Here is a 19,206-nt window from a genome sequence, read left to right as displayed (position 1 = left end):
GAGACTGTTTCACGTGAAGGGGAAGCGGACTGAATCACGTGAAAGAGGCGGGAGGGGGCTGGTGAGGTAAGTACTTGGTCACGTGGGAAACAGACCTTTCTGTTTCCGCTTCCGGTTCGCGAGCGACGCCGCCCGCTTCGGCCGTTGGTACGTTAGGCGCTGAGATGGAGCCGGCGGGTTCTGCGGCCGCGAGTCGGAGCCCCGCGCGGAAGCGTGTCCGGGCGCAGAAGAAGCGGCGGTGGACGGGAGACCCCGGCGATGGGGGCGAGGAGGCCCGACGCGCCCGGCACCTGGGGATGCTGGCCGGGAAGCCGGTGGTGGAGCGGTGCCTGGAGGAGCTGGTGTTCGGCGGCAGCCAGGACGCCGAGGAGGAGGAGCGGTTGCGGGGCCCGGGCAGGCAGGTGAGGCAAGCGGGAGGGGAGGTAGGTGCCCGTCCCTTCCCGTCAGGGAGGGCGCTTGGGGGAGGAGGCGGCGATGGAAAAGGGGCCGGGGGCTGATTTGCGGCGGAGGAAGGAACTACACTCGCCGTATCCCCGTTGCCTGCCCACCCAGCCCTCCGAGACCTGGCGCCCGCGTCCCGGCCGCTGCTGCGATGGGGCCTGAAGTGCCTCTCGCCGGCTGTTTGCCTTGCGAGGCTGGCACAGCACAGCGCGACTAGAATGGGATAGGGAACTGTCTAAAGCTCTTTACATTTATATATGGTTTTTATTCCTGAGTAGCTTTAAGTATAATGTAAAATTGCTTGAGTTTGCGCAGTGGTTCTCAGACTTGTACTGGTGACCCCTTTCACATAGCAAGCCTCTGAGTGTGACCCCCCCAATAAATTAAAAATATCTTTTTATATATTTAACACCATTATAAATGCTGGAGGCAAAGCAGGGTTGGGTGGAGGCTGACAGCTCACGACCCCCCATATAATAATCTCATGACCCCTGAGGGGTCCTGGTCCCTAGTTTGACTGCCCCTGTTGTAGTGGCTATTGCTACAGGCACTTGGGTGTAGTGAACATGGGTTTAGAGGCAGAAACAATTCCCAGATCTAGTGGGGAGTTATCCTTTATTCCCATGGTGCACAGGGCATTAAGAATAAAAGAAATATAGGAATACAGCTGAAACTTACTAAAAAGCTTGTTTAAAGGTGCATCTTATTATATTTCTGGAACCTGTGGGTTTAGGCTAGTCTGTCAGTAGCAAAAGCATTCTTTTAATGTGTATTTTCTAGTATAAATAAACTGTTCTCTAAACTTTCACCTTTTATGAGAAATAGTGGGGAATGGACTGTGGGAGGGGAGGTAGGTGTCCCTCCTGTTCCCATCAGGGAGGGCACTTGGGGGAGGTGATAGATAACTATCAGGAGGAGAGGGGGGCTGGTTTGGGGTGGAGGAAGGAACTACACTCTCCATATCCCCCTTGGCTGCCCACCCAGCCTTCCAACACTGGGAGAGTGGTGGTTTTACTGTTTTGTTCTTGATTTTTCTCCCCACGCAGAGAAATGTCTTAAAATTTCCACTGTTCAAAGTTGTAAAATTGTTATATTTGACCAATGTTTATGACCCAATTATATGGATTTTTTTTTTTAAGCTTGATGTAGTCACGGGAAATCTTCTAAAAGAGGACTCCAGTGACTCAGAAGTGGAGAATGAAGCAAAAGATAATTTTCCTCCATCTAAAAAACCAGCATGGGTGGATGATGAAGACGAAGCCGAGGAAATGTGAGTTAAGCTCCTAATGTTGTAATGATGGAAACGGGAAAATAGAGATATTGACTTTAAGACTTGGAAGAAATACCGAGTTTGCTATTTTAAATGGCTGCTTCTTGAAGACTTAAAGAAAATAAGGACTGTTAATACACTTTCTGCAATGCTTTAACATTGAGAATATGATTTTGTTTCCTAGAATTAACATGACCCACCGTTATCGGAAAGACATGATGAAAAGTGATGCAGAGAAGAAGCTTACCAAAGAAAAAGTTCAGAGGAGGCTTCAAGAACAGTAAGAATTGTTAATTATGTTAACAATTTTCTGCTAATTTTAGTAACATGAGATTAGATATGTTGTGGTCAAGTGAGTTTCCCCCTATTAGGAGCATTTAAGATGCTCTTTTCTCCTTTTGACCAAGGAATTTAGGCGAATAACTTAAATTCCTTAAAGCTAGTGTGCCCAACAGCGTCAACCATGTTGTTAGGGCTTAACAAATAACCAGTATAATGAAAAAAAAACTACATTCTTAGCTTGTAATTGTGTTTGCTTGTGTCCTTGGAGCAGACAGTCTTGTTTCTGTTTCCTTACCATTATTCAACATGGTAGAGCAGATAATATACAAATTTAGGCTTCATAAAATCTGTCCTATGTAACTAGATATGTTGCTTCGTCAATCAAATGCATCCAGCCCTAGAGGGGGGACATGTTAGCTGTCTTTATGTGCAACAGAACAATTGAGAATAAGAAAGAAAGAGACTAATAAATCAATTCACATTGCAGTTTAGGCAGGAAAAATTGCATTGTTTAATAAAGACTTGAATTGTGAACCAAACAGAAGTATTATGCAAATAGCATAATATTTGTGCCCTTATTGCAAATTTGTGTGTTACCTTACATTTAAGGACCCTTTTGTATGCCTGTGAACTTAGCTATGTAGGCAAGTCTGTGTATAAATTGAATTTTACATAAATGGCGAAGTATTTTGCTCAGGTTTAAAATCATCACTGCCCTACTCAAGCATTTGAAAACCTAACTTGTCATGTAATTAACAAAACTAGATTTCCCTCACTTTTTGAGGGAGAGAACATTTTATATATGTATATGTCATATGGTTTAGGTTGTTTACAGATTTTATGTACTGAATTCAGTTAATGGAAGCTGGAGTAGAAAAGATCTGTTAAAAACAGCAAAGGAAGATTCTGGCTGCTTTATCTGTGTGAGGTGATGTGATTGTTGGGAGGGTGTTTTAATGTCTCCCTATTACTGTGGGGAAAATTGCTGAAAAATAAATTTTTGGCAGTATGATGGTCATTAAGAAAGAATGGGCATATGAAAGTTCTCTTTCCTTTTAGATTTCAGCGAGCTATGGGAGGAGTGCCTTTCTGGGCCCAGAAAGACCAGAAGAAAGCCAGAAAAAGTGCAAATGATGGTAAGTATATTTAAACATTTTAGAAAAGTATTCAGTTCTTTCAACATGTTCCCTTATTTTGTGTGACCTCTTAGAGATTCATTCATTGCCTGGCATTTTTCCTATTCTAATTAGAAAACACTGACTGTATACTGGATATCTACTGCTTTGTGCTCTCTGTGCTTTTGCTTATGGTTTTGACTTGCAGCTGCGGAGAACACATAAAATAATGTTAAAGAACATGTATGTGGGGATGCAGGAACAAATTGTACATTCAATAAGCAGTTTTAAATCCGTTTTAATTAGATGACAGTGACGAAGATGATGAGCTGCTCCGCAAGACGGGCAATTTTGTGTGTCCGTCAGAGACTTTACCAAGAGGCATTTTACAGGTAAAAACTGCCCTCTCATTTCCTTCAAAGTGTTTAAATATAGTTACTGTTGATCTGTGTATACATATTTTATAACACAAGAAGTACCATTCTGCTTGGGCAGCAGTTTTTGCCAGTGGTCCTGTGGATGGCTTACTGCAGGGTTTCCCAAACTCTTGAAAGCTGAAATCCTCCCTCTCCAAGAAAATGAAGCCAGTTAGTCAGGGTTGTAAGTCTGTCATGTGGTGTTCAAGGCCTACTCATCTCAATTCTTCCATCTGTACCCCCTGGCTAGTCCTCAGTACTCTTCTCTTCCCTCCCACTACCTTGGGAGACACTGGTATAGGTCTTCATAATATCTCCCCTCCTTTCTTACATGCTTTGAGCAGTGGAGTACCCTAAAGTCAACGTTAATTATTACTGGCATCTGATATTTTTTTTTTTTTTTTTACACATTGAAATAAATGAGGCAGTCCACACCTCAGAGATGTTGTTTCAGGTTCTCTGCAAGCTCTTCAGTCAGTACTCTTGTTTCACACTTTGAAGGTTTTCTTTATAATTGTAATAACTAGAAACTTACTTTTTCATTGAAATTGAGCCTCTGCAGAACAATTCAGAGAGATTTCTGTACCCCCAGGTGGTCCTCTGAGGCCCCCCGTGTGGTCCACTCCATGTTGAGAAACACCCTCTTACTGAAACAAGTAGTCTGCTTCAGGTGGTTATATTGTTCCAGATTAGCTGACTGCCAATTTTTAAATTGTAGAAATTGGGTAAACTATTTCCTGATTATTTAAAAAACAAACAAAAAAAAAAAGCTGCATTTTGCTATTGTATTAATATAAGAACTCACCTCTACCACTGAGGCTATTGTTCACTGTTGTTGCTGTGTTACATTTAAGATTGACATTCCTTTGTTTCTTTCAAAAGTTGAGGTGGAGGAAACGTAAAATTAGACTTAAAATGGAAGGTCAGCTGAAACCTTATTTACAGCTACTCCATAGTGTGCTGTGGATGACTCTTTAATGCACAGAGATCTGAAAACTAACTTCAGAATACCTTTATTCTAATGTGTGAACTAGGTGATATTCTACAGTTATGCAGAATGTTTACAAGGTTAACCCAAGGTCCCTCCTGCGCTTCTGTGCTCTACAAGATCAGTGAAGCTGAAATCCTATTAAGCCCTGTTTCCATGAGTGGAGTGGGGGAGGGACATGCAGTTGGATAGGGAACTGATGCCTGCGTTTCAACCACATTGGTCTGGTCTTTTTCTAGATGAAAAATTGCTTGGATGCTAATAATGAACGTCCTTCTGATGCTAAACTGAGAACAGTGCAGTTCCATCCTTCTGCACAAGTAGTTATGACTGCTGGACTAGATCAGTCTATATCACTGTTTCAGGTGAGCAGCTTGTGTTCAATTTATAAAATGTGAAATGAACAATGAGGTTGTGGATCACTTTTAATGTGCTTCTAAAATGTTGGCTATATTAAATATAAAATAAGTTATTATGCCAAAAATAGCTTTAGATAGGATTGTTGCTGGAATCACCTCTCCATATGTCACCATAGGAATTATGGTTGGCTGAGTTGCTTGGCTGGAGCTGGGGTGGAATATTCTTAATTGAGGGCCTCTATCTGGAAACTGTTCTCACCTGTGATCTATTGTACTTTGGCCACATCTGAAATATGTGAAATTTGTTTTCATCAGGCTGCTTAATCTGAAGGTTTCTTTGGGATTGAATGGAGCGATCTATTTTTTTTTAAGCTGGTATTGACTACACACTCTTGATTCTTGTACTTGCATACAGAAATATATCTGAAAGGCACATTACAAATGAATGTATGAGGAACAAAAACAACTTTTTTCTGTTTTCTTGAAGGTGGATGGTAAAACTAATCCAAAGATACAGAGCATACATCTGGAAAGCTTTCCGGTCTATAAGGCTCATTTCAGTGCTGATGGAGAACAAGTTATAGCTACTGGTACACGCAGTAAACTGTTCTATGTGTATGACATGATGAGTGGAAATATTATTCCTGTAAACCAAATAAGAGGTGAGGTTTTATTGCGATGTTCAATGCTTTTTAAGGTCTACAATTATAAATCTTTTGAAAGAAAAAGTAAAATGCTTAATGGCACCAATCCAGATTTACTATAGATCTCGGTCACTTCTGAAGATAGTATATAGTAAGTATATACACATGTTGCAATACTCTTAAAAATCTAATTGACACTCTGATATGTCAATATTCTAAGGAAGCTCTCTGCCAAAATCTTATTTTTAAGCCTGAACTCTTTTAGAGAATATTCTGTTAAAATAAAACTTGAACACAAATCCCTCTAGTCTCTAAAATAACCCAGTCTGAACTCTTACAAGGTTAGCTGTCAGCTGTGTCATGCTTAGGCCAGATACAATATGAAACTTGTCAAAATATTTAAAGCTTCTCTGCCAGCCGGATGATGTTAGTTGAAGAGACAGCTCATCCATATAAGAAAAGAGTGTTAAACAGGTGCCTTTATGAGATACAGACTTCTCACAGTGAATCTGTATCTTTTTCCTTCTAGTAATGTGATTGTTACGCTTGTGTTGAAATTTCTGGGTCCCCTCATGAAGGGAAAACTTTCAAAATGTATATTTAGCAAATGTCTTGAAATATATGTTGCATTGCATGTATTTTATAGCATTAACTCTGACACAAAACATAAATATTAGTGGTCTGAGTGGTCCCGCACCAGTTTATTGTACTCTGGTTTTCATTCTAGCAAAGTTGTAATCCACATTACCTCATGTTAAATTCTGCACTCAGGTGGTGAGTAAAGCATGTTCATTGGGGACAATTAACAGTGTCTACTGCTTGATACAGCTAGGTCTGAACAGTCACAGTAACTGTCTATATTTCCTTTTCCTCCGCCCAAATCAAATGTATGATACACAAAGTGGTGAACTCATTGGTGTAAATTACAGTTCTGAAAGTTTACCTTTTTTTTTTTTTTTTTTTTCTTCCGAGGAATGCGAGAGAAATTTATCAGAAAGTTTGAAGTATCTCCAGATGGATCGTTCCTGCTGCTTACTGGGACCTCAGGTTATCTTCATTTGTTGACCATGAAGGTAGCTGTCTTGTTTGTCATTAATAGTGGCTCTCAACCCCCGGGGTATGCTGTCACGGAACCATTAACTCTTCCATCTGCTGAATTTGAAAATACTTCTGTACTTTAAATGAAGGGGCTTTACCATGACACACACTAAATAAGGTGTACCATTTTTATGATATAACTTTTGCTTTAAAAAAAGGGTTGTATGTGGCAGAGGTTTTTTTTTTTTTTTTCTTAAAACAATTTTGTGCATGGTTGGTAGTGGAACTGGATAACACGTGACACTGGTGATGGATATGGAATTTTTCAGCTCTGTTTGAAGTCCCAGCCACCTGGTAGTGATAGACTGATTTGCAATTTCTTAGTGGAAAACAGTATTCACACCAAAAATTGCTACCCCAATGGCCCTAATTAGCACTACTTTTGGCAGAGGTACCTAAAAGTGAGCACGTAATGAAGACTGAACTATACTGTCCATTGCAGTGTAACCTGTACTATATGAGGCACATTAGTGGGGCTATGGATAAACTTGCACTGCTGTTTCGCTCTGTAGATTTCTAGAAGTTTTCATTCTCAGGCCAGCTCTTTCATTGACATTAAAAACACCAATGCACTCTTTTTGGAGAGAAGCACAAAAAATACCCACCTAAAACCTTGTAAATAACAATATGTTGGTGTCAGAAAAATGGGAGTGTGGATGAGCTATTTCAGCAGATCATGGATTTTAATGTCTTACTGTTGTGTTCATAATTGTCCTGATACATTTTCACTTCACTAAGTAAAAATGTATCTTGCATAGAATACTATATATTAAACTACAGACTTCATACTGTATTTGGAGCCAGCCAAAAACACACACAGGAGATGAAATACCCTGTCAAAAATGAGGGTGAAAAAATGAGTAGGCCGTACATTGGTTTGAATACTTAATATAAGTTAATGTATTCATGTTTTAAGAAATATTAATACTTTTTCTTTATGGTATCACAAAACTGAAGAAAAGAGATTGTCCTTTTCCTTTTTATAGGTATCCTCCCTGCCCTTGAATATCGGACAGTCCTTTCTCAAGAGTGATTACTTTGCCCTTTTGTGAGAGCAAGTTTTGGGAGAGAGAGCAGCAGAGAACAATTGTCTTGAACTTATCTAAAAGCATTTAAAGTTACCCATTTCAGGAGGGAATGTTTTCTAATGGATTGGAAGCTACCTTTTAAAATAAACTTACTTCTAATTCACAATATGCAGTAGACCCAGTTGTACTCCCCAGTTGACTACTTACAGTTTTGTTGTATTGTTCTATAATTGTATGTAGTGCATTATAATGGGAATCAGAAAAGGTCCTAAATATCATTCATATATTGCCTGTGAGGAAAAGATTTATAGAGATTTGCCTAAAAGAAAATCTGGAATCCTTGGTTAGATGCGATAGCATAAAATAAACTACTCTTATTAACATTCCCCGTGACCCTGATGTGCAACTGTTTCTGTGCAGAGGGACCCTTGTGCCTGTGATGAGCAAGAGCAGGATTGGAGCCTTAGTTTGTAAAACTGAAGTTCTGCTAGATGCAGCAGGAATCAGATATTCCTTGATATACTTATTCTGATAATTAAATATTAGGGTTGGTACATGGGAGTTCAGGCAATAAAACAGGGATGTATCTGACTTCCACAAGTGACAAAGATCTGATTTTTCTTGGTCTTCTGAATAATTGTTTTAATAAATGTTACTCTTTGTTCTCCTAGACAAAGGAGCTGATTGGCAGTATGAAAATAAATGGAAAGGCTGTTGCATCAGCATTCTCTCCAGATAGCAGCAAAATTTACACAAATTCTAGTAAGTCATTTGAGTTTTCTTAAAGAACATTAATTTCAGATTTATGGATTTTATTTGTAGTTGATTAGGCTATTAAAGAATGGCATTTGGAAATGATACCCTTAAACTTCAGACTCCACGTACCTCCCAAGTATGTATATAAACCCTAATTTACTTTCGGGCATATACTGTCATCTGCCACTGGTGTCCAGACAAGATTAAGGGATTGTTGAATACAGGGTAAAATAACAAGAAGGGAAATGAAAGGAAGTTTGTTTGATGGTGAGCAGAATAGAAGGATGACAAGAATTATGTCCAGATTGTTTGACAGTCGTGTACTGCTTATAGTTTATTGAAACTAGATTTTTCATATCCTGTTGAAGTTGCTTTTTAAAAAATTATAGATGGAAATGCTTTACTGGCCTGAATTGACACACTTGCTAATACAGTTTTGACCACCACGAAACTTCTTTGCTATTCCAAAGGTAGAAGTTATGGCACATAAGAGGGAGAGAGAGATACTACTGAAATTTACAATATTCAATAGTGTTTTCAATGTTCTTTACTCTTTTTTTTTGAAAGAAACCCTCTAACAAGAAGATGGTATATTCAACACTCTCCTCTCCTGCTTTGAATCAAACAGCTGCTCATTATTTCTGGTTGAGGATTTATATCTTCCCTCTTTACTTATCTGCTGCCTGATGTTATGCTGATGTTGGCTGTGTGGATTAGAACACAAAGCCAAGTGCACTGTACACTACAGATGGAAGACTGAATTCTGGTCAAGACACTGACATTCCTCAATTGTGGACAAACAGAGAGAAGCTGAAAGCAAAGTGGCACTAATAAGCAAAAATGGTGGTTCCTTGATGACTGATGATCAACTTTGTAGCTCTTTGTGAAAAAACACAAATTTTAGCGTTGTTGGATGTTAACTTACACATCCTAACTGTACCAAAGAATTCTGCGCAAAGTGATCTTTTAGTATTTCTGAACAACAGGCTGCATAGCATCCCAGGAAACTTGACCTTTATTGCCTCACTGTCATATTGGTTATGGTGCTGGATCAAAGACATATTTGAAGTATGAAAATTTCTTGGGCTCAGATCTGTCCCTGAAAATACTCCCTCCCAGTGTCTTACTAGAGTTCAATTCTGGACATGATGTTTATCCTGACTATACTATGGACCTCTATCCACTACCGCATAAATGCCCTTAACATGCAGTCTCATAAAACGGAAGAATAGGCTTTGAATTGCCTTCAGACCAGGGATTGGGGTAATTGGAACTCATAAATTCGTTTTATTATACGGAAAAAAATAAGTCTTTCTGTGCTGGTATGGCATGTTGGAGAAGCATCTGCCTATCCTTGCTTTTTGTACTCTTATCCCGTCAAGCTGGTCTTGCCTTTCCCTCAGAAGGAGGATTTCTGTTAGACTTAAGTTTATTCAGGCCACTGATGATGGGCAGTGGCAGGGTCTCTTGCTGTGTTTTGGGTGGAGAAGACACTCACATGGTTTAATGTTTTGGGGACTTGAATTTAATATTAGGTAAATCTAGTTCATACCAAATGGGAACGATAGTGTAATTCTCGCTAGATACTGTTTTACTGGTGTCTATGTAGAATCATGCCGCCTTTTGTACAAAAAGTAGTGTCAATAGAAGTGAATTGCCATATTAGGCTAAGTTAGTTTTATGTGTTAACTCCTTTATCTTTAACCTAAGAATGTTCAAACAATTGATTTGCAAGTATGAAATTTGAAAGTCAGCCCCAGTTGGTTTGTTTTTTCCCAGGGGGGTGGGTGGGTGTGTCTGTGTGTGTTTTTTTTGTTTGTTTTTTTTACCAAGCCTTTTCCTACTATTCTGACAAACTTGGAGACCATAGATATATCTGGACATGCATGGTTCAGATTTCTCCTAAAGTAGATCTTAAAAGTAAATTTTGATCTAGCCCAATTTTTTCATAGTTATTTAATTGCTACTAGGTTTTATACACTAGAATTCATTAACAGTTACTTTTCTTTTGCTCATAATTAGATGAGGGTGAAGTTTTCATTTGGGATGTGAAGAGTAGGCGCTGTCTAAACAGGTTCACTGATGAAGGATGTTTGCGTGGAACATGTCTTGCTGTATCAAAAAATGGCCAGTACGTGGCATGTGGGTAAGTGATGATAAACTAAGCATTTTAAAGTTTTTGAATGTCCTATTTTTTTCCCTCTGTCATCTTGGTACTCTTGGGTAAACTGTTCACAATGTGGTAAGTAAAAGAGTAGGAGGTAAGACTAGATTTAGACTGTGTACACTGCAGACCCCACTATAAGGTCTCCCGTGTAGCCACTCTACGCTTGCAGGAGAGAGCTCTCCCGCTGGCATAATTAAACCACCCCAACGAGCAGTGATAACTATGTCGGTGGGAGAGCATCTCTTGCCGACATAGCACTATCCACGTTGGTGTTTTTGTCTGTGAAACTTTTGTCAGTCAGGGGTGTGTGTTTTGGGTTTTTTTTTTGTTTTTTTTTCCCCACACCCCCGACCAACAAAAGTTTTACTGACAAAAGGGCCAGGGTAGACATAGCCTGAGTTTATTAGGTGGAGAGCTGCATGGATTTACAGTTCTTTCTCATGAACACCTAACCATTGTGTTCCATAGGTATCTATAGTACTGTAATATTACCAAATCTCTCAATTTTCCTTCCATTCAAGTCAGGTAGCTGTAGGTGAATTGTGATCTGTTAACAAAGATTCTAGTATAGGGATTTTTCCTAAATGCCAGGAACATTTGACTCTTTCCTGCATATGTTTACTAGTGCAGCCACTGTTAACGTGGTCTAACTACAGAACTGTTAAAATGCAAACTGGATTTCTGTGACCACTTCATGTTAATAAATGTCAGCTCAAGTGTTTGTTTTTTTTTCCTCCTCAATCTCTTCCCAGTTCTTCCCTTTCTCTAATAGTTAATTCATTGTTTGGACTCTTTTTTAAAATATAGCACTGATTTGTAAGGAGACACAATTTGAAAATGCACTAATAGCAAATACTCAATTTTTTAAGATAATTCAGTTGAAAAAAGCTGATGGAAAAATGTTTGCTTGCTTGGTGCATTTGCTGGCACTTCTTGTGCAGTCAGTTTCACTGCTTCCCTGATCAGTCTACCCTTGCTTTAAAAAGATCCTTAAGTAAAATTTCAAAAGGGGAGCGAAAAAAACATTATAAAATATTTTTAAAGGAATATGAAAAAGACATACATTTAAAGCCTGGTACATCAAACTGGAATCTTATTGAAATAATGATTTCAAAGTTTAAAGGTGTGGTTTTTTTTTTTTTGTTTTTTTTAATAAAAACGTTCCTGTATTCTCTTAATCCCCAACCCAGCAACTAGGGTCTTTCTTTGTGGTTGAGAACTTACTTTTCGTTTGGTTTTTAAAGAAATTGAAAGTTTCTGGCTCCCTATATTTAGTAAGGTGAAAATACCCTGCATCTTGTCTGTGCATAAGTTTCTGAAACTACAAATGATTCAATTTGTCTCCTTTATATACCATTTGAAATACTGAGTTTTTTTAATAGATGTAATTTGGGTTTTAATCATTTGTTCCTTACTATATCCATTTTAGGTGGAGTGCACTCTTTAACACAACTTCTATAAGTTTTTCTTGCATCTTTTTATAACTGTTCAGAGGGCTTAATTCTAATACCAGACAGAATCCAAAAATGGAATTTGTTTTGTTTTTTTAATTGATGTAACCTTCAGACTGTTTATGGCTTTGTTACATACAGCTGCAGTGTTAAAGACTCAGGATTGGGAAGCGTCAGCTGCATTTGAAGTACTGCATTTGAGCAAACATAATATTTGGCACTTACTAAAGCATCTGGAGCAGGATATGATTCTTTACCTAAAACCCTTTTTAAACCAGTTTATACTGTAGAAGTAATTACCAATTGATATTATTTGACCTTGGTTTGATTCATCTTGAAGAGACTCACTGGCTCAGTGATAAGATTATTTCAGTAAATGTAGGTTGAACAAGGTGAGTTTTCATGAGGTGGAAATCTATAGATGGGTTTCAGTAGCTGGAATACTGGTAACAGTTTTGTATTATGTATGGAACTATTGTGGGTTAGATCTGAATACAGTATTCACAGAAAGGGACCATTAGAATTGCAGGGTTAAAAAAAAACTAGATAAGTTCATGGAGGATAGATCCATCAATGGCTATTAGCCAGGATGGGCACGGATGGTGTCCCTAGCCTCTGTTTACCAGAAGCTGAGAATGGGCAAGAGGATGGATGACTTGATGATTACCTGTTCTGTTGATTCTCTTTGAAGCACCTGATATTGGCCACTTTTGGAAAACAGAGTACTTAGCTAGATGGACCTTTGGTCTGACTCAGTATGGCCATTCTTATTTAAGGGTACATTTTACTTCTCCTGATGTGATCTAAATCTCAACATACATCCTTTAAATGAGTAACTAGAAAATAATTTTTAATATTTGTCAGTTGTATGACACACCTTTGGTAGCCTGCTCCAGATGAGACTTTCTAAACAGAAGAAGTGTCCAGAATTGTGACATGTAAAGTGAGTAACCATTGGAAACTAGTAGTTCAGAATGTTTAGTTATTTAATATAGGCTTGAATTTAGAATACGTCATCTTTACTGGTATTACTTCTTGGTTACAATACTTAGCCTTTTTATAAAAGATATTACACACTGTGTGCAGCGTCTTCCGTAGATAACCAGGCCAGAAGGGACCATTATCATCATGTAGTCTGACCTCAGAACCTGGAATTGAACTAGGGACCTCCAGAGCTGAAAGCATTAGTCTCTTCAGCTTGAACTAAGGACCCAGGCTCACATTTGAGAGTTAATGCTTTGTTTAGCTATTACTGTGGATATTAGTAAATATTCGGTTAGGAGGAAAAATGGCTTAGGTTTACTTGAATGGTTTATGTAGATATGAAACTGCTTCTGATATAATCTCTAAAATTGTCACAAACTGAGAAAATGTTTCTTTTCCACGTGGTCTTTTTGAAGAGACTCTTAATTATTTTCCTCTCTAGCTCCTGTTCGGGAGTTGTGAATGTGTATACCCACGATGTTTGCCTCAGAGAAACCAATCCTAAACCAGTTAAAGCCATAATGAACTTGGTTACAGCTGCTACATCTTTGACCTTCAATCCCACCACAGAAATTTTGGCAGTGGCCTCCAGTGCAGCAGATGATGCAGTCAAGCTGGTAAGTCAAGCCTTTATTCTTTTCAGTAAAGGTTTGCTGTGATGCAAATACCCAAATTGAACAGGATAATGGCATAGGGAGGTGATTTTATTGTTAACGGCGGTATATACCTGTGCCAGCCTCATTCTGCTATCTGATACTAGGCCTATGGAACAAACACCCTAAACTTTTCATTTTTCTTTGTACTGTTGTAGTGCCATGGGGCCCTAACCCCAGTTTCCTTTGCACTGTGCAAATACATAACTTAAAGATGGTCTCTGCCTTGAAGAGCCTTACCTAACCTTGATATCTGGTTCACTCCAGTGCCTTCTGGAAACCCTTTTTCTTCCCACTTTGATCAGCTCTACTTGGTTGATGATCTGAACACTAAGGGTAACAGTCTGCTAAGTACATAGTAGTAGTTATTTAGACTTCGTTGTTGGCCTTTTAATGCAGCCTTTAGTTATAGCAGTCTCTTCATTATGGATTTTCTTCTCTAGCTCTTTGAGGATTTTGGTTCTTCCTGTGTCCTCTTTCTCTCTAGCCAGTAATAGAGCTGTCCATTGATAAATTGGATTAAAAATTACTTTTAAAAATAGGATTTCCCCACACTCAGAAAAAATAAAATGGAATTAAATTAAGCAGTATCCAGTGATTAAGTGGGAGATATAGTAACACACCCCTACATATAGTCCTCATGTTCTCGTAATTACTCACCAGCTGGGAAGGTTGAACTGAATTCTTGAGAACTTAGTGCAGCTCCTGACTGGCATGGAGATAAGGCTGGTAAAGCAAAGCTCAGCTACCTTCCTTTCTCCATGCTGCTATTATCTGTTTTAGGCAAATAGGGTAGTACTATTGTACATTTTCTTAACTGTAGTAGTTTGAGAGGCTACTGAAATTAGTGTACACTCAAAATATTGAAAAATGTAGTTTGGTCTATTGGTTTTGGTTCTGCATATCAGAGATCCTCAACAGTAAATCTGAGGCAAAATTACATGATTTGTATTCATTAGACTAGTACTGTGGTAGTAGTCAAATCACATTAATGCTTAATGATGCTAAACCTGTGATTTCTAATGAAAAGAAACCAGACATAGTGTCATTAGAATGCTTGACTGGAAGAAAATTAGAGGTGAGCTGACTGGTTTCAGTGTATAAAATGACTTAACAGAACAGTTTTATCACATCACAAAGCTATGAAAGATAAACCCAAGATAATGACATGCACTACACTGATGAGAGAACCAAGCAGTATAATTTCAATGCATGTATCTTGCAATGTTGAGGGGGAAATACTGCTGAAATATTGGTCCATTAAATCTATGAAGAAGTAAATTATTAGGGATAAGTGAACACCTAAAATATCTCTTGATCTGTTTCAAATACAGGACATTTGCTGTTGTGACAAGATGATACCTTGAATTAGTACCTGAGCTGTCAGGGTCTCTTTAGGATTAGTTCTAGAATAGATATAATTTAATCCTCAAAACAAGGAGAAGCTTCTGAAGTCGAGACAAACTGAAAACAAATGATTCTACTAAAACAAAAATATGAACTCCGATTGGGTGGGGTAAAAAGTGGGAGAAGATTTTCAGAAATTGATGCTAATACTTTGTTAACCAGGCTTTTTGTTTGGTACGATAGGCCTTAAAGATGGAAAGAAAGAGGAAATAATATATTGTGTCCTTATTTTCTGTCCATTTTATAAAGAGCTCTTAAAGACTTCAGCTGAGGCTCCTTACTTTGAGGCATTCCTGAGGCATGCCTGTCCTTATTTTGGTACCAGACCACCTTGCCACAGACTACATCCACAGAAAGGGCTGTTTTTCTATGGTTATGCAAGTGCTGGTGGGTCACCAGGGATGCTTCACTGATGTGTTGACTAGTCAGGAAGGGTGCATGATACTTGCTTCTTTAAGAACACAGGACTATTCAGAAAGGTACAAGTAGGGGCTTCCTTTCCCGACTGGCTGATTCAGGGGTGCTGGAACAATTTGTACAGTGGGGGTGCTGAGAGCCATTGAACCAAACTGTAAACACTGTATATTGTAGAAACCTCTTTAAGCCAGGGGGTGCACCAGTACCCCTAGTTCCAGCACCTGTGGGCGGATTACCTTTGGCAATGTTGAAATAGTGGACCCAGTCTACCCCTTGCATTCCTGGCTCATTAAGCTGTATACTGGCCACCTCAACAGCACCAAGGAAAGATTCAACTTCCACCTCAGCAGGTGCAGAATGACGATTGAATGAACTTTTGGTAGATTGAAGAGGCACTGGCATTTGTTCACTCACAAGATTGAATCTCTGAGAAAATATCCCAATGTTTATAACTGCTTGATGTGTCCTTCGTGATACCTGTGAAGCAGAGGCGTGGAGTGAGAGAGGAAATTGCTGCTGGTCGCCTCCAGGTTGAGTAACCATCCTGCGTAGTCTCAAGTAGATGTCTGATTAAATTTGAAGCCTTTCGTTCAGTTACTGGAAGGCAGGCAGAAGGATCACTTTTTTTTTTTTCTTCCTTCCTAATCCACAGCCTTGGCGTTGATGTTGGATCTCTGTTAATCTAACCTTTCCCAAGCCTCTTAAGTCCTCAAATGACTGACTCTATAGTGGCTCATCAATTTCCCAAGCTACAGCAGAATGAAATTGAGCTAATTTCTTGTTTGTTTTACTGCTGCCTCCTTGTTCCCATCAGCCAGCAGACTTGGGAGGACAATAGTATAGAATATCACTTAAGCTTCAAAATGTGATTCTCTCTGTGTTTCTTCCTGAGCATACAGGCTAGAAATGTAACTTCAATAATAAAAGCATAGGTTCTGTACAGGCTGATGGCACTTGCTAAGTAATACTTCCTATGGATTTTTTTCCAGCCCTATTGTGTACTTTTTAGTATTTAGTGTTACTGAACAGTAACAATTATCTGGCTTTCATTTCAACAGTGTTAAGGTTTCAACATTCAGCTTTTGTCAAAGAAATAAGTCTATATGAAACTCTTTTTAAAGAGCTACTTTCTTAAGGTTGAGTCAATTAAATATTGATGCTTTATTACGGGCTTTAAATGTACCTTAAGTGTTATGTTGTTTACATGTTGTAACATGAATAATGTTAAATTAGTTAATAGTAACAAACTCTCTACAATCTTCTCCAAAATATTAGTCCTTAGTCCTGGTGCTAGGAATCATTTTAAAGTAACGATTATTCATTTTTCTCAAAATAAACTCAACGTGCAATAAAAGGATGATGTCCTGGAAATTTAATGCTGGTATTAAAATGAAACATACTCCTGTGAAAATAGTGGTTTAAAGTGGATACATTGAGGCATCCTGTTAACTTCTTAAATTGTTTTCTAATTTTATTTTTATTTTTTTTGAAACTGCATGGATTGTGGAAACTTACAATAGTTAACTATATACTTCTCTTAATAGGTACACATTCCTTCACTTACTGTATTCTCAAACTTCCCAGTGTTCAGAAGAAAGCTCATTTATCTTGCTCAGTCTATGGATTTTTCTCCCAGAAGTGGTTTTTTTTCCATAGGAAACAACAAAGGCAAAGCTTTGTTGTATAGGTATGTATTAAATTAGCTTCCTTAACTTTTTTTGTTTAAGGACACCTTTTACTGTATTTAAGGAGGGGAATAGATGGCTGCAGAGACTGGTATGGTAAGGATAGTCTTTGTTCTCTAGGGCACTAGCTCAAATTGGAGACTCAAGTTAATTAGCTTTTATGCAATGTATGAAGTATATACAGTGCTTGACAAAACAAAGAGCAAATCTTGTGGTCATTTCAATAGAATATGAAATGGCTTTTAGTCCACATATTAATCAAATGTCCATACCAAAAAGCACAGTCATAGTTGTTTCAGTAGAGGCCAAGGACTGAACAAGGCACAGATTGAATTGCTCTAACCTTTATTTGAGGCACAAGTTTAAAAACTCCTCTCTATTTAAAGCTTACTAACTAGAGATTAACTATTTTTTTTGCAGTCTCACTGTTGTAAACCTTATCCTCATAACCGCCCCCAACACAACACTTGTCAACCTGTGTCAAGTCTAATTTACATAGTGAGATTTTTAATGTGTGCATCTTGTCACTTCCTCCTTTAATATGAATTTGGGAACAGCATATCTGTGTTGATTCTTCATGTGCATCTCTTCCCTGAGCTGTTAACATTTGAAAAATATACTTTGTACAGTCCTGCAAACTAACCTGATTTATGATGCAACAAGGATCTCTATTAATATATATTGTAGGGGGAAATGTTTGGGATTATACATGAGAATACCTAGTGTTTCCAGACACGGTAGTAACGAAAGTTGTCTGCCTCCTACAATAACACTTGTAAGCTTGTTTGGTTTAAGTGCTTAACTTTTTGTTTCAGGTTGAAACATTATTCGGATTTCTAAGAGAGACAGTACGAGGAAAGCTACTTTGAATCACAAAAGTGTAAGTAATTTTGGGTCAGCTGTCAATAGCATAATTCTGGGGAAACATAAGTTTCGATCTCGCTCCTCTTCCCTTGATTAAAACTTCACCTTGGTGTGTTGGGGGGAAATTTGGGAGGCATTTTATATTTCTGTGTAATGCAAGTCACCATGGTGTGTGTGTGTGTGTGTGTGTGTGTGTGTGTGTGTGTATACTTGATGGCAGGATTTAATGATGGTTCGAGGAACAAACTGTTGCCAAGCAGGCTCCAATCTCTGCTGCTCTGCTAATGGATCTCTAGTCAACATACTACCTCATCAGTCATTAATTTCTTGTCACCTTTCTTACAAATAAGACCCTAATCTAATGTAGTAAATAGCCTGGCCTCAATATTATCAAACAATAGAATAGTTACACTGCAGGCTTCAGTGGGGGAGACACATAAATCGGTTTATAGTTGACATATGTTGATTTGATTAACTTACTGATTTAGGTGTGTCCAAAAAAGGTTTAATTTAGACAGTCTGTGTGGTATTTATGCCATTTAACCTGTTTATATAAAAGATGTACAATACAATCTCATCACATTTTGTTACACATCAGCTGGGTGGCTTCCACCAGTAACCCAGTACTATATATCACTGAACCCAAATGTCTGGAACAGTGCAAACTGGGAACAATGGCACAGACTTCATATGTAAACGTCAAACCAATATTCACTTTCTGTGGTGTCTAACGTTTTGCAGATACTAATGTATTCCTCTGTACTGTTCTCTCCCCAGATGCTGTAATCTTCAGTTACAAGTATGCTGATTTCAAAAAAACACAAACTGCTGATTTTTAAAATACTTTTGTATTTTTTTTATGAAAGTTCATAAGGTCCAATGTTGTGCTTGTTTGGTGGCTTTTGTGAGTATTGTGTTGCTTAATAAAAGCACCTGATAACATGTTTCCGGACAAGTCTTTCAACTTTTTTTTGTAAATTAGTGTTCTTGGAAGCAAGTTGGATTTGAATGGCTGGTGTGCTAATCCCATTGTGTGATCTATCCCTCTTCAGCAAACACTTTTTAATTCTTTTTTTAGTTATTCTAGGAGTATCGAGTATTGCAGTGCCAGAGATGAGCTCAACACATTGAATTTTAGCCAGCTTAGTATATTAAGCATTTAAGATATTTTCCAAGCCATT

The 19,206-nt window shown here is 38.4% G+C and overlaps 1 protein-coding gene across 1 annotated transcript; it reads left to right on the top strand.

The window, feature by feature from the left end:
• Window positions 1–104: 104 nt before the first annotated feature.
• Window positions 105–18,969, top strand: UTP18 (UTP18 small subunit processome component). The gene is made up of 14 exons (XM_026654530.2): window positions 105–401; window positions 1,581–1,711; window positions 1,896–1,991; window positions 3,053–3,129; window positions 3,415–3,500; window positions 4,752–4,877; window positions 5,359–5,533; window positions 6,488–6,588; window positions 8,313–8,403; window positions 10,420–10,543; window positions 13,442–13,616; window positions 17,021–17,163; window positions 17,977–18,041; window positions 18,803–18,969. The coding sequence occupies exons 1-13, from the start codon at window positions 165–167 to the stop codon at window positions 17,999–18,001; spliced, it is 1,587 nt and encodes a 528-aa protein (XP_026510315.1). The 5' UTR covers window positions 105–164; the 3' UTR covers window positions 18,002–18,041; window positions 18,803–18,969.
• The last annotated feature ends 237 nt before the right edge of the window (window positions 18,970–19,206 follow it).

The sequence above is a fragment of the Terrapene carolina genome, unplaced genomic scaffold (assembly GCF_002925995.2).
Source record: "Terrapene carolina triunguis isolate 2854851 unplaced genomic scaffold, T_m_triunguis-2.0 Scaffold192, whole genome shotgun sequence".
Lineage (NCBI taxonomy): Eukaryota > Metazoa > Chordata > Testudines > Emydidae > Terrapene > Terrapene triunguis.
Note: the sequence above shows the minus strand (reverse complement) of the source record. Positions and strands in the feature narration are given on the sequence as shown.